The 16,770-nt window shown below is 42.7% G+C and overlaps 1 protein-coding gene across 2 annotated transcripts in view; it reads right to left on the bottom strand.

Moving 5' to 3' along the window:
• The window catches only part of LOC147673876 (cytochrome P450 2D6-like), a 429,037-nt gene that overhangs the window by 146,102 nt on the left and 266,165 nt on the right, over nucleotides 1-16,770 (bottom strand). For both annotated transcript variants that reach the window (XM_086947757.1, XM_086947756.1), the window contains one exon: nucleotides 5,954-6,127. In XM_086947757.1, coding sequence (XP_086803883.1) covers nucleotides 5,954-6,127 — 174 coding nt within the window. The remainder of the gene's footprint in view (nucleotides 1-5,953; nucleotides 6,128-16,770) is intronic.

Here is a 16,770-nt window from a genome sequence, read left to right on the forward strand (position 1 = left end):
CCATTGAAATTGCTCCTATATAGTTAGTTGTACTAACTATATTTCGCGCACCCGCAATCCACTGCTGATGATGTCACATATTACATCATTCATTACATGGTCAGTGACATCACTGATGACATCTCAAATGACATCACTGATCATATCACTGATGACATCATCCAGTGAATGTGGTTTGCTTCGTTATTTAAATATGCATTATATATATAGCAATTTGCATTGAAGAATGAGTGAATATATAAAAATTAATATTTGAATGGAGGATTTAGTAGCATTGTAATTGACTGTTTACTTTACCAATTTTTAGTGTCTCACTAAATATAGTGGATAGAGACTAAACTGTGTGAATATCTGTATCACTTTGTCAGTTGTTGTGTAAACTGGTTCTCCAGTTGGTTACTAGCAATGTGAAAGTCTGTATTAGTTAGTGATTAGTTAACTGAGTATTTGTATGGGAGAGTGAATGTGTGTGTGGTTCAGTGGGGGGTGTGTGACTGCCCAAAGATGTGTGAATAGTTGATTTAGTAGATATATGAAGTTAAAACTACATGTTCTAACAGTTGTTTGGGTGAGTGAATATCTTTATGGGTGTGGTGATGAACAAATATATTTCTCAATGGTACATGTCCAACAAACAAAATCGCCGACATACATAACAGCTTTGAAAACCAGTCCGAAGACCAGCCCACTCCACCCACATCCGAACCAATACCGCACTCTAACATCCTTTTCGCCTGGAACCCAATCACCACTGAAGACACCATCCGCCTGATGAACTCCATCCACTCAGGATCTCCAACCGGCCCATGCCCTCACCACATTTTCAACAAAGCTGACTCCATCATCGCACCCCATCTCCGCGATGTCATCAACTGTTCCTTCAACTCCGCTACCTTCCCGGAAAGCTGGAAACATGCCGAACTCAGCGTTCTTCTGAAGAAACCCACAGCAGACCCCACTGAACTTAAGAACTACCGCTCCATCTCGCTCTTCCCATTCCCTGCCAGTCATTGAGAAAGCCGTTAACAGTCAACTCGCCGCCTTCCTCGAATCCAACAAATCCCTCGACCCCTCACAGTCCGGCTTCCGAGCCAAACACAGCACCAAAACTACCCTCATCGCAGCAACAGACGACATTCGAACTCTACTGGACAACGGAGAACCAGCTGTCCTCATCCTACTCGACCTCTCCGCAGCCTTCGACACAGTCTATCATAGCACCCTCATTCAACGCCTCAGCAACATCGGAATACAAGGGAAAGCATTGGACTGGATCATCTCGTTCCTCGCTGGAAGAACGCAAAGAGTCCGCCTCCCCCCTTTTAAATCAGAGGCCACTGAAGTCATCTGCGGCGTACCACAAGGATCATCACTCAGTCCCACCCTCTTCAACGTATACATGAGTCCCCTCGAATCCATCGCTTGCCAACACAACCTCAACATCATCTCCTACGCTGACGACACCCAGCTGATCCTCTCCCTCACCAAAGACCCATACACCGCCAAAACCAACCTACATGAAGGAATGAAAGAAGTAGCCGAATGGATGAAGAACAGCCGTTTAAAACTTAACTCGGACAAAACGGAAGTCCTCATCTTAGGATCATCCCCCTCTGCCTGGGACGACTCTTGGTGGCCACCGGCCCTGGGAACCGCACCCAGACCTACGGATCACGCACGTAACCTGGGCTTCATCCTGGACTCCTCCCTCTCGATGACCAAACAAGCCAACGCCGTCTCATCATCTTGCTTCAACATCCTCCGCATGCTCAAAAAAATCTTCCGTTGGATCCCCACCGAAACAAGAAAGACGGTCACCCACGCGCTGGTCACCAGCCGACTGGACTACGGAAACACCCTTTACGCCGGAACAACAGCCAAACTACAGAAGAAGCTCCAACGCATCCAAAACGCCTCAGCCAGACTCATATTGGACATCCCTCGGCAAGCTCACATTTCCGGCCACCTGAAAGACCTTCATTGGCTCCCAATCAATAAGAGAATAATGTTCCGCCCCCTCACCCACGCACACAAAGCCTTCTACGACCAAGGACCCGAATGCCTCAACACGTGACTGTCCTTCTACACCCCCTCCCGCCAACTAAGATCGTCCAATCAAGCCCTCGCCACCATTCCGCGCATCCATAAATCCACCATGGGTGGTAGATCCTTCTCCTACCTAGCGGACAAAACCTGGAATTCTCTCCCCACCCACCTCCGCCTTACACAAAACCACCTCGCCTTCAGAAAGCAACTAAAAACTTGGATATTCGATAAGTAAAGCACACCCCTCCCTCAAGCGCCTTGAGACCCTCTGGGTGAGTAGTGCGCTACACAAATCTCTGAACTTGAACTTGAACTTAAATAAGTATACATAAGACTCAATGATTGTGTGAGTGACTGTATGGTTAACTGTATACTTGTAATCATGATTTTATAATACACTAAGTATGACTTACTATCTTAATGAATAGATGAAGTGGTGTTTGTATAAGTGTGTAGGTAAGTAAGTATGATCCATTGTTTGCATAAGTGAGTAGAATAACTTCATATGTGAATAGGATGTGTGCTGGTGTGTAATGTTGATATAGGTGTATAAGTATTTTTGATAGTGTTCTGTTGTTCATTGACAGCATGTATGAGTGAATCTACAGGTAAGTGATTAGATGTGCGTTTAGATCTAGGAATCACTGAGTGGGTTTTTAGATACTTGTATTGCTGTGTCAATTGATTCAAATATGATACTCTGTATTTTACAAAGAGTGCTGAAAGATTTTACTAGTGTATGAAAAGGTGTATGTGATTGTCACATAGATGATGTCATCAGAGATGTCATTTGAGATGTCATCAGTGATATCACTGACCATGTCATGAATGATGTAATATGTGACATCATCAGCAGTGGATTGCGGGTGCGCGAAATATAGTTAGTACAACTAACTATATAGGAGCAAGTTCAATGGTTTTGTGTGAGTGAAATGTCCAGCTAACTATAACACCCCTAAAACTTATAGTTTTTTGAGTGAATTTCAAAGGTTTTTTAAATGCTAATTCCTAACTATATAAGGCCTGAAACCTATGTTTTTTTCAGTGAATTTGCAAGGTTTTTTAAATGCTAATTCCTAACTATATAAGGCCTGAAACCTATGTTTTTTTCAGTGAATTTCAATGGTTTTTTAAATGCTAATTTCTAACTATATCAGGCCTGAAATCTATGGTTTTTTCATTGAATTTCGAAGGTTTTTTTAAATGACAATTTTTAAATGTATTAATTTTTTTACTTTTTTATACTGATTTACTACATTTTTGCAGGCAGGTGTTCAGAGGGCACGCCCCCTTTTTACAACACTCTGCAGTGCAGCTCCATGGCGCTTACTGGAGATACCTGATGGACTAGTTCCCTCTAGGGGACCTCTGGATTGAACAGGAATTAATTCCCCAACTTAAACTGTGCAAACGCGCCCTGTAGAGTGTTCTAAATTTGGGGAGTGAGACCGTTGAATTTGTTTTGGAATTTTCCACTACTTTTATTGAGATTTGGAATGTCCCGGTTTTTGACAGCACCAGTAATGAAGAAGTTTCTGCTGGAGGAGATGACATGAGGGATTTGTTTGATCAGTCTCTGGACGCCATTTTTTTTCGAATGTTTGGAGACCATAGATTTCCAGGAATCATCTTTGCAGACTTTTGATGAGGAGATTCCTGATGATGTGATTGATGAGGAAATTCCTGATGATGACATGTTACTAGTTCTTTTAGATTATGAAAATTCTAAAGAATAAATTTATATTTAGAAATTAAAAATAGTTTGAGACATTATTCATTTTTATTTGTAATTTATGAGGTAGTAGCGAAGTGATTGTGGTATAAAGTGAGACTTATAGTATAGAGTGCAACATTTTTGTGTTACATAGTAAGTTTACTCATAGTTACTTCCCTTCTCCCACTATATTTTCTCCAATGTGTATTTGACATCTCTTCTTTGTCTCCTGCCTCCTTTCTCTCACTGTCTGTCTCTGATGCACCCTATCGCCGCCATTTTGTGTAGTTTCAGAAGAGAGTGAAATGTAATAGTTGAGAACGTGAAAAGGGGGCAGGGTAGAGTGCCCCTGACCCCCTAGTCCTTCTCAGGGGGTCCCTGAAAGATCTGTTTCTGCTTTCCTGAGAGACTATGGTATGGGTTCCATATACCACAATAACTTGCGTTACAACATGCAAGATATCTTCAGAGGAGACGGTGTACATTTCTCAGATGAGGGGAACAGAGTCTTTCTCTTGAATTTTAGACTCTGCATCGGTACCTACTTGTAGGTACTTAAATCACCCACATAACACAACAGCTCTTTTTAGAGCTACCCTACCTCTTTCACTGTTTTTCCCTGTGGCACGCTCAGGGTACGCGTACCTGGAAGCGTACATGGGAACGCACCCAGCGATTACCCCGTGAAAATTTCAACAAATAAAAATTGTTTTTTTGCCCTTCAGGGTCCTTCTAGGCCCCTCTCAGAAAACCTAGGGGTCAGGGGGTGTCTACCCTGCTCCCTTTTAATCATTTCCCCCTTTTTTTTCACCTCTTGTGTCTCGATTCTACCGAGACACAGGATGGCAGACTCTCCGGACTGCTTGGAATGTTGACAGACAACCGAGAGCCAATCAGCTTTCCGCTCGCGCACTTCCGTGGCGCGCCGGGTGCGCTTACCGGTACGCGTACCCTGAGCGCTCGAAGCGCGCATATAGATATATACATTTTTTTGAAGTTAATTTTCGTAAAAACCACTGGAGCAATTTTCACCAAATATAGAAAAGGCACTTCTGCGTACCAGTCCCTACAATTTTGCAAAGTTTGGTGTAATTCCATTTAGCGGTTCGGGCTGTAGCCGTGTCTGAACGACCTATGGAAATTAACATGGGGAAAACACATTTTGGGACCCCCCTTTTTTCTCGGCCCCCGCATGACGAATACCCCTGAAACTTCCAGGGAAGGAGCGGAGTGGAGCTGGCCTAAATTTTGGAAAATTACACGCAAATTCCTCAAACGGCACCAAAGTTATTCCCAATAGAATGTTGTGGATTTCCTATGGAAACTAGGTCCTAACTATATATTCCTACTGGCGACCGCCAGTAGGTAATATATATATATATGTATATATATATATATATATATATATATATATATATATATATATATATATATATATATATATATATATATATATCAAACACTTACCAGTAAAATACCTACTTTTTGTTGTTAAAGTATTCGTGGTAAAGGCATATTTGTTGTAAAAGTTTGCATGGCAAAGGCATGCGTGGTAAATATGCATGCGTTTTAAAGCCTGTGTGGTGGTGGCATGCGTGGTTCAGACCGCGTTGTAAAGGCTGTTTCCCATGACAGTTCCGGGGGGAAATGGAATGGTTTAGGCTTGAATACGGAGATCCGCAAGTTACACCAGGTGGCCTTGACCAGCTTCTCAGAATGCTATTATTTTAGAGAGAACCTCTCTATTACACACTCTCTTGGACAGTCCTGGCTAATTCTGGATGAGGGCTAAGATAAGGTTCCTACATAATCAGTATACCAATGAAACAAGTATGGCCTGGAGCCTGGATAGACAATGTCCAGTGAGTGGAATGGAGATGGAGTGGGAAAAGACACAGCGAACACAAAATGTAAAGTACTGGCCACTAACTGAAGAAGCAAGGATCTTAATTTCTTAGGTGTTCCATATATGTGAAGCCAAAATAACTAGAGGAGTGCAAGGTATAAAGAACAACAAAAGCAAGGATCCACTCCAAAATGACTGGACATGCTTTTTGGTGCTGTGAGACTTGAATTTATGCATGCCTGATCTAGAGGTTAGTCTGAAGAAGGGTTTGGCCTTATCTACCAAATACACACATGGAAGGGTGGATAGCTAAAAGAGAATTAAAAGTACAATAAATAGCAATTTACCTTCTCCATTTCTTCCAAGTAGCAGTCTATGTAGTCCCTAGGCTCTCCAGGGATAAGTGTTTCCTTATGCTCTTCCTGAGCACTCTTCAAGAATGCATTGATTGTTTCTGCCCTTTTCAAAACCCTTTGATGAGGCAAAGGTAGTCTTCTTACCAAAGGGACTGCATTGTAGATCTAGAACAGATGAGACACAAATGAGACAGCTCACAACAAATGCTGACCTAGAAGTTCCATAGAATTGTACTGTGAATCCTCCTCCTCCAAAACAATGCTTCAGGCAATGGGTGACAAGAGGAGTATGGCATCTGAAGATCTGAGGTGACCTGTTGGCTGGTGCTGTAGATCAGGGTATGTATATATATAATTCAGCATCAGTTTATGTAATCAGTATGTAAGTAGTTTGATTACTTTGTTGGGCTGAATGATTAATATTATGTGACATAACCAGTGACTTAAGAGGAATGACAAAGGTGAGGGACTCCAAATGTTTTGTGGCATACAAAGTGTATTGTTATACGTTTCCTACGAATCTAGTAGGACAGTGTATTTAATACCCCAAAACATCATAATACAAAGACTGAGGGCTTGAATTTAGAGTTTGGCTGATGGGATACTCTGTCACAAACGTGATGGACATCCGATCCACTGTATTACAAGTGCATTATATTCTATGACACCTGTAATTAGGCAGATGAGATATCCGCGATCTTTGATGGAGTAGCTCATCCACCAAACTTTAAATCAGACCCCTAGTCTTCTTATTTAATCAGTAAATGTTGGTTTGTTTAGCTAGCTCACAGTATTTCATTTAAACACCAAACCTTACAGAGTTATAGATGTTGTCAGTAACCTAGAAAATGATCACTCTGATTCCCAAGGAATCATCTAACCCTTTTGTTTGAAACTCTGCCATGCCCAAAGTGTTACCAAGAAAAGATCAATATTGCATTTTCAAATGTTTTTTTAAAAGCTCTGATCTTTATATATAAAAACATGAACTGCAATTATTTGAAAGATGAGTCACATCATTGTTATAAGCATTATTAGAATGGTGGAAAACACAAACAATTCAACCATGTTAATTGTTATTAATGTTACTAAGGATACTCCCATCTACTACTACTTCCTACATGCTAAAGAGTGCATATCAGGAGTACCCATCTGCCAGGCCTGTTGGAATGACCTAACCCCATACCTTGGTACACAATGTCAGAAAGGCAAACTCAGTGCATCCACTAATACACCTTTATCGGTGTACCTATATCTTCCTTCTCAGTATGAAGGTCGGGGACAGTGGAACTGCATCTCAGTCACAGCTCACAGCAGCAGCAATCCATGATGAGTCCTGCTGGAAGTGAACCTCTCCCCGACTTCAGCATGGACGTTGTTTTTATTATAAAAATGTAAGCTTATTGCACTGTGCTAGAGGTGCAGTACATTTTAATTTAGACTGAAGTTGAAGAGTAATCTCCTCCGAGCACAAAAAAATGAAACAATGCATAGTGTTATGAATTGTACGACCCTGGAAATAAATGTGCACAATACAGGGCGACAGTGTCTATCTGGAATAAAATGCATGTGTTGCACGTTGTCGTATTAGAGAAAACATGTTCAGATCACCATAATGTAAAGATGCTAAGTTAAAATTAATATCTAAAATCAAGGCTATATATAAACTCTACAACTGTATCTGAAACTCCCCCCATGGTTCATGTAATTAATAGTGAGGCCTAATACATGTGAAATGCAATCCAATGCTTGAAATATACATAAATAGAATCCTAGCATAGAATAACCAAATCAGACCGCAACAAGATATTTGTTCTTTTGTTAGAACCATTATCCTGGGCCATAAGCAATAAAATCTTGCCATGGTAAAGTTAAAAGTGGTGTCTTGATTGCTTTCTATTGCTACCTGTGTAGCTTCATGTGTACAAAGGGAGATCACTTGGATATTCAAATGAAACAGTATGTGAGACCGAGGTACACCATGGTAAATGACTGCATTCAACGTGTTGTTTTGTTCTTGGTTGACAACTGGAATGTTGCATTGCAGCTCCAGCAGGTATAGGTAGCAAAGAACAGAAACAAGCACCTGAGGGGTCTTGTTGTTTATCAGGGGTCAGTCCTGGTAAGTCATGGTCCACTTAAAGTGCTGGACTCGAGCGAGACTCAGGAAGCCATTGGTGACCTGAGAATTTTTTTTATGGTAATTGGGTGTGTTTATGAGATTTCACATGAAATTTGAATGTGGCTCCTTTGTGTGGGCCAAAATAGAGGACATTATTTTAGTCAAGTAGAAAGGGAATGATAACAAAAATTTGATAATAATTGTCATTTGGATGGGGGTGCTAGAGCGCCCATGACAAAAATAGCAGCTCTGGAAATCGGCTCCGGGGGCCGGAGCATAAATACTTCAAAGCTACCCTACAGGACATGCTGCTGCCATCCTAGCTGCACTGATCTGAGCGCCTGAACCAGAGGTGCAGCCCATGCAGAGACTGCTAGCCTGAGGCGGTACGTTAGCCCTTGAGCTGGAGTACGTGAGTCTGCACCGCTACCTGCTTGCTCCTTGGGTGGCAGCCGCAGTAAGGACACAGTCACATGCCTCGGTTGGCGGAGCCTGCCAGCATCACATGGGCTTTGAGAGGCCAAAGGGGCATCAGGGGTTCCCTGCGGTATCCCCTGTTACAGCGATGATCCGCATGAGTGGGAGCCCCGAGCTGACGCCTGCTTCGGATTGCGTGCCTGATTCCCCCGGGAGGCCGCACCTGCTCAACGTAAGTGGTGAGGAGTACCCATGCAATACTTGGACATACAGCATGCTGCATGGGCCTTTGAAGCATTCTGGCTTTACCTGGATGGCTAGCGTCCCCTTAATGTGGGAACTGCTGTTGCCTTGAGACTAGTTACCTATTGGGCCTGTTTTTAATGCTGAGCTCCTGTGGATAGCGGCTCTCCTACTTGACTGTTGAGTATTTGATGGTTCCCTGCTACTGATGGAGTCCTTGGCTGCTGTGTTCGGTCTATTTTTCGACTGAACGTTTCAATACCCTGTAACGTGTGGCTGAGTGATTACTGCCTGGAGCCTATCTCTGCCTGCTGTCGCCCAGCTTAGTGTAGGCCCTATCAACCTTGGTATTAAACTTGCATTTTACTGTATCCTCAAGCTATGGGCAAGTTGGGAAATCATGCTTGGCTCACTTTTGAGGCCCATAAGGGCCCTAAATTGGCATTGGAGGTTGAGCAGGGTACTGGAGGGGAGGGATCAGCTGAATGCAACTCTATCATGCCTACTGAGGTCACTCCCCTCAAAGAGATGAAAGCCAGCCTTTCCACCATTGACTCAAAAATGGACTCTCTCACCCACCACATGGATAACAGGAAGGAACGCTTAGATCGACATCAAATGTGCATTGATCACACTGAACAAAAATTTTGGGAGGTTGAGGATGAGGTGACACAACACAATTCCTTGCTCATGGAGAAGGAGATGGAAAAAATTAAATAATAAAATGAAAACAAACTTTGGAGGTGCGCTCTACGTAGGAGCAACCTACAGAGTTTGAGCATTGCTGAGTCCATGATGATGGGGGAATAGAGAACTACGCTGAACAATTGGTGCATGGCCTCTTTGTATCGGACTCTCTCCCAAATATTTGTAGTTGAAAGGTCCCCCCCAAGGCACCCCCAAGGCCGAGCATTGTCAAGTTGCTCAATTACAGAAATCGGGACACCATCTTATGCATGGTGAGGGAAAGGTGCAGTTTCACCTATGAGGGGATAACGTTGTCCTTTTTTCTTGACTTCACCCAAAGTGTGTAAGATGCACGATGAAAATTTGCTCCAGTCAAGAAGAAGCTACAGGAACTTGACATTTATGCTATGTTTTTTACAACGCGTCTATGCTTCACATTAAAAGACAAATTTCTGATCTTTACTGACCCCAAGAAATCATTCTTTGTGCTCAACAGGCTTTGCCGGGCTTCATGTAGCCCTTCTTCAGCTGGCTCCAGCCAACGTGAACCGCACCGCAGCGATGTCGAATGAGTCTGACAAGCCCTACGGTGTTCGTCGTTTTATCTGACTGAGGCAGGCGGGACTCCTCTCTCTATATAACAAGATTTTGGGGGTTCAGCCACTACGGGCAATGCGGGCCCATTGACTGTTATCCTTTGAAATTACCTTCTTATGCTGTAACATTGATTGTCTCTGGCTCTTAGAGGACTGCAGCTTTCTATATGGTACTAGGTTCTCTGGCCCTTCTGGGCTGAGTGCCACTGACTCTCATTGTTATAGGTGCTTTGGTCCATTCTTGTATCTGCTATTATTGGTTGAAAGGGGTATTTTGGAGCACTATTCACAGTGTGATTGGGGCCAGGTGTGGGTAAGGGTAGGAGGGGGGTTTGTTGTTGGTTTCCACCATGCTCGCTTCTATGCACCCACGGAGTATAACCTGCTCATGGTTGTTTGCTTACCCAGTGATGCCCCTGTGGGCAATGTCTCTCCCCAACGCATGTCCAGGTTTGCCAGGCCCCCTACATGGCACTCAAATGTGTCACCTGCAATAATAGTGGCCTTGGTTACCACGTAAGGACCACCACATTTTAGCTCATTTTACTTGTCATAATGTTACTGTGATCTTTCTTAAAGAAACACATCTGGCTCCTAGTTTGACTCCGCCCCTGGCTAAGGACTGGGGCGACCACAGATACTTTGCCTCTTACTTGACCTAGTCGCATGGGTTGGCAATATTGATTCACAGGTCAATTAATTTCTGCCATCTCTACACGCTTTTTGACTCAAGGAGGTGCTATGTAGTAGTTCAAGGTGTGATTGGCTCTGTACATTTTACTTTGGTGAACTCCTCTGCCCCAATGATGATTGTCCAGATGTTTTTGTGTGCATAGTCTTGCACATATCTAAATCAAATATAGGACAGGACACTTGTAACCACGTTACATTAGGTTTCTTTAGTCTTGCACATTCAAGGTTTAAACACTCAGGCCATGCTTTGGAGAGGAGACTCTTATGCAGTTCTAGACTCATTGCTCGATTGTTAATAGGCGTTCTGCTCGTACTCACAAAAAGGCAGGGGTGCCTTGGCTGACCTGCTCAATGCTAATGATATGTAGGGCATTGCATCCTCAGACCCATGCCTACATATTTCACTCTCCAGTTTATGACTCTTCCTCCAGATTAAATGCATGGTTTGGTACCATACTTGGTTGGATCACATCTTGACCTCACATGCCACACACACTCAGACCACTCCTGATTCTGCTAGTCCTAGAGCTCCCTGTAGAAGTCTATGCCACTAGACTCTGGCAGCTTGGTCCAGACACCTTGTTAGACAGTGTGTTTATGGAAGAGAGACAATAAGTATACAAAACAGTGGTGGCTGAAATGCTTGAATTCACCTCAGCCACTGGTAATCACTCGGGCTGCACCCCAATCCATTGTTAATTTGCACGCCATGCCACCTCAGTTTGGACCCAGCTATATGCAAATCAGTCTTGACCCTGCTTCAATTGGAATAGTCAAGCCTGAACTGACAAGCCAGTTAATCCCTGAACTGGATCGCATGCAACCCAGGACTAGTGTTGCCTTAGTTATGGGATTATCACCCGGGTACAGCTCGATTCCAGCAACCCAGTGTGCACGGGTTCCATGTCTGGGTATACCCATCCCACTTAGGGCGACACAATAGGTATATAAAGCAATGATGGATGGAATGTTTGAATTAATCTCATTTATTGCTAATCACACGGCCCACATCCCAATGTGTGCACACTGTGTCACTGGAATCGAGCTGGACCCGGCAGATGAGCCCATAATTAGGGCAAAGCCAGTCCTGGGTTGCTTGTGTTCCGGTTCAAGGAGGACCTGCCTTGGCAGTTGTGGCTGCACTGTTCCGATATGAGTAGGGTCAAGACTGATTTGCATATAGCTGGGTTCAAACTGTGGTGACGGTGTAGAAAATAAAGATGGATTGGGAAGTGGCCCGGAGTAATTTCCAGTTTATTCAAGCATTTCATCCATCACTGTTTTGTATACTTTAGGGAAGAGATCTGGCAGGCCGCTAGAAATTATTTTAGCGCAAATAAGAGCACTGTAAGCTATATCTTGGTCCTGTGGGAGGCATTTAAGATAGTATTTCCAGGGAAATGTATGAAGCTGTGGCATTCTCAAGTCCCTCAGGGGTGAGCTTCATCAACTGTAAAGCGATATTAATATACTGGAGAAGGCAAATGAAAAGGAAGTAGGAACGTAAGTTTTAGAACCTCATCTGTCTGGGTTTATACACAGCTGTTTTATGGTGGATACCTTGATTACCCCTTTCACTATCATACATCAATTGGACCCCCACCTTGAGGTAGTTGCAGCTTTTTTTAGATGCCACAAAAGCGTTTGATTTGATTGAATGGCGCTTTATGTTCACAGTCCATAAATGGATAGGGGTTGGAAAGGCCTATTTGCAGTGGGTTAGACTCCTTCATAGCACACTGCATGCTAGGGTGAGGGTTAATGACTTGTTGGCCGATCTATTCTCTATTAAGCTGGGTATGAGGCAGGGTTGCCCTTTGTCACCACTCCTCTTTGCCATTGTTATGGACTCTATGCCTATTTTTTTGTGGGAGCAACATCATTATGGGGTATAAGATTTGACAGACGGAACCTCCTCTTATCTATGTATGTGTACAGCGGTCTTCTTGCTAAGAACCCTGCTGACAGTTTGCATCCCATCATCTGAGGTATAATTGCTTACGGACATTGCTCTGGGCTCCAAATTAATTGAAATAAATCCCTGCTAACCCCCTAACAGATGCCACCAACACACCAGAGCTTGAGTTCCCACTCTGCTGGATGACAGAACCAATACCTAATTTAGGTATTATGTATCACAAGGATATAGACACTGTTATAAGTGCAAAGTATGGTACATGCCTTAACTGGATTACAGATTTGATACAGCTGTAGATTATAGTGCCCTGTGGGAGGCTTTTAAGGTAGTAATTACAGGGGAATGCATGAAGCTATGGTATCCTCAAGTCCCTTAGGGTTGAGCTGCGTCAGCTGCAAAGTGATATATGAACACTAGACATATGGAAAGGATGGAGGAACACATGTTTTAGAACCTCTGCTGTCGAGGTCAGGGTTTACACACAGCCGCTTCGGAGTGGATAATTTGTTCACCCTTTTTACTATCATACACCAATTGGACCCCTACCTTGAGACAGTTGCAGCTTTTTTAGATGCCACAAAAGCATCACTTGATTTGTCAACTTCAGAAGAACCAAAAGCTGTATTTGCTCTGCCAGGATTGAAATTAGTGAGGTGGTGGTGACAGATTTTGCCGATTAGTTAACTCAACTAGCCATCTTGATAGCAAAATGATTTGGGAACTGGTCAACTTGACTCTTTTCAGATAGATAGACATCAAATTAGAATCTTCAGTGCTCAAAGATGTTGATAGGTGACACTACGGTGCCCATGATGTACTGATATAAGGCATACAGCACCTTTAGTTCATGATTATAAAGCAGGCATATCCTGGTTTTTGCCCTGTTTTGAAAACAAGGCTACTATAACACAAGCTTAAATGGCTTGGATCATTGTCTAGGGGAGACGGTAAGGGTCTAAATACATCTGTTTTTTTCCCCTGTGCAGTTCACTGGAGATTGAAATGCTTGATGACTTGGTTAATGAGTCAGTGTAAAGAGGAGTCCTGCTATTGCACAATACTGCATAATTCGAAAATCACATGAAATTATACTATTACCATGCAGGACATCATTACAAAAATATTTATTGCTTGTTTAATTAAAATCATTGCAATCACAACATCTTACAACTCCAATTTAAACACATTTACATTACAAACAAAACATCTTCTCATCACATAATAATAAAAAACTGTCCCATAAATACAGTTTAAAAACGTAATGATAAACCAAAATCTAGCCACCTTACATCCTTAATTACAGGATATTATTGCACATGATATATTTTTAAGTGACGGTGTGCATTACATACTATTTCCACGTATATAACAGAAACATATTCTGACAAATAACCATTCATTTCCACTATGAAACACTACACATGTTATATTTCAAAGTGCTAATGGTAAGGTGTGGAAATGACTAATGTGAAGAAGTTTCTTTTATACAGTTCTTCTTCTTAGATACTTTATTTCGACCTCCCAAGACCATAAAAGCACATATAAAACATTTACAATTCATTAGAATTTATCAATATAGAAATATTTCTATACACATAAATATAAAAACATCTAAAAAATTAAAAGGATAAAATATTAAAATGCTTAGTAGGCATTGTGTATCTCAGAGATGAAATATAAAGTCGAATGGATTAAGAGGTCAGAGTAAATAAAATGAGGTGTCGGGGTCTATGGAAAGTATAAAGAATGAGCAGTTTAAACTTGTACTGTCTTTAGGACTGCACGACGGGCACACCACATTGAAAAAAGATAACGGGACACAGAATAAACAATAGGCATGCCAGTTTCGTATTTCAGGATTCTATAGGCCAGTAGGCAATGGGAGGTTCCAAGATTCCTGCAAAGCTGTCTTAGCCAACGGGACCGTATTACCTTGTAGGTAGGGCAAAAAAACAACACATGCAGGTCGGTCTACGTACAGTTTTTGCAAGATGGACAAGTTTTCGTCTGGCTACCCCTGCACTTAAAGGTGACAGCATGTAAGGGGAGTATTCCATGCCTGAACTGCATGTAGAGTTTTTTGGCTAGGAAGGGATGTATATCATCGATGTTAGGTTCTGAGAGGAATGAGAATTTAACATCTAGAAAGGATGTAGCAAGTGTGCCATTTTCTGAGGCCCCTCTGGAGTAAGTTGAGGTGGTGATCCTTAAAGTTTTTTATCAGGACTTTTCTTGGTGTAACTAAAGAGCTTTCTTTTGGGCTATTCTATAACCATTTTTCTTCGGTAGATTAATTCAAAGCTGACACTGTGTTTTTTAACAAGTTCATCAGTGGTCACCAATAAATGTGTCTTGGACCACTGCTGTATCTTTTTTAATTCACCTACACTCACATTTCTGTCTCTGCACTGCATTTTTGACTCGCTTGGTCAGTATACGTTGGAGATATTCAGCCTGTCACTTTTCCTTCTTGTATCATTGGTCTCATGACACGCCTAGTCCACCAGCTTTTGGCTTGCTGCCAGAAGAGCTGAGGTGACAGGGGTACCTTTGGAGTTCCAAATGATGACATTGGCCACGAAGAGCAGTTGATGGAAATCCTTACCATTTCTCTCCCCTCCTCAGGGTTTCTTCTGTCACGGAGTTGCACTTGTGTCAGAATTTTCTACCACTACTAGCTGTCATATAGGTTAGTGATTTGTCTTTGGGTCCTGCTTCTACCCTTGTTCTGTGACTATTTTACATATTTCTTTACCAGACCACCAGTTTCGATGTGTTTTTCATGATTAGAATTGGGGATTAAAACTGGTTGGGTCTTTAAACATTCTCCCTGTGACCCCCTCTCTCTCCCTCTCCGGGAGTTGAGTTTTTTGTGAATATTCTATAAATCTCCCATTCCGATGGCTGCAAAGGAATTCTTGATATAGGTAAGCCAGGAGATTTTGCTTGCCCCCCTGTGATTGACCACCTCCCTCAGTTCCTCCTTGTATGTGGATAACTCTGGAGTGCTCCATAACCGACGCCAGTAAAGTAGGGGTCTGAGCGCTACCTCCTGTGCATTTGGGCTCATGCCCAAGTTCATTCGGAGCGGAGTTAAGGGGGTGCTATTAGGAAGCCCACCAACTGCCTAAGGAAAACAATTTCAATCCTTGGGAGTTGTTCAGTTGGCCTATGGCCCCATAATTCGGCTCCATACAAGGGGGCCCCTCTAGCTTGTGCCTTGTAGATTTCCAGCACCAGAACCAGCATTTTACGTACACACTTCCTCTGCTGTTTCGCGAGGCCCCCTGACGTTTGCGTCAGATTAAGACAAACCTCATTGATTGGTCACCCCACTCCATATTCTTGTTGAGGGTTAGGCCCAGATAGTCACAGACAGAGACTTTCTCTAAAGATTCTCCGGCTAAATGTGGTTTGGGATGTGTTGAGTGGCCTGCATTGAACACCATATATTTTGTTTTCTGTTTATTTATTTCCAGGCCCCTGTTCTTGCAAAATAGGAAAAAAATATCCAGTGCCCTTTGCATACCCATTGGTGATTTTGACAGCAGGAGGGTATCGTCTGCGAACATCAAGGCAGATACCTTGCGGCCCGCTAATTATGGGGCGTCGAGATCCACTCCGGCTGACAAAGCCTTCACTAGGCCATTTATAAAAAGACAAAAAAGGGTAGGGGCTAGTACACACCCCTGTCTCACACCTCTCTTTATGGGTATGCGATCGGTGAGGTCTCCATTTTTTCCAAATCTAATTTGGGCATAGTTGTTCATATGCAATCTTTTCAGAATCTCACATAAGTAGAGAGGTGCTCCTAGATTGTACAAAATAATCCATAGTTTTTCTCTGGGAACTAGATCAAAGGCCGATTTCAGGTCCACAAAAATCATATAGAGACTGCCACCCTCCAAGATTACTGTTTTGCAGTGCAATAGTTGCAACCTGAAAACTTCATCAAATGTGGATGTTTTAGTACGAAAACCGGCCTGGTAGGGAGGAAGAATAGAAAACTCCTCCATCCAATTCTGCAAACGGTCCAGAAGCACTCGAGCGAAGATTTTTTGTGCAACATCGATGAGGCTAATGGGCCAATAGTTTGCAGGAAGGAGGGGTGAGCCCTTCTTAAAAATAGGGA

Source organism: Lissotriton vulgaris, chromosome 12, assembly GCF_964263255.1.
Source record: "Lissotriton vulgaris chromosome 12, aLisVul1.2, whole genome shotgun sequence".
NCBI lineage: Eukaryota > Metazoa > Chordata > Amphibia > Caudata > Salamandridae > Lissotriton > Lissotriton vulgaris.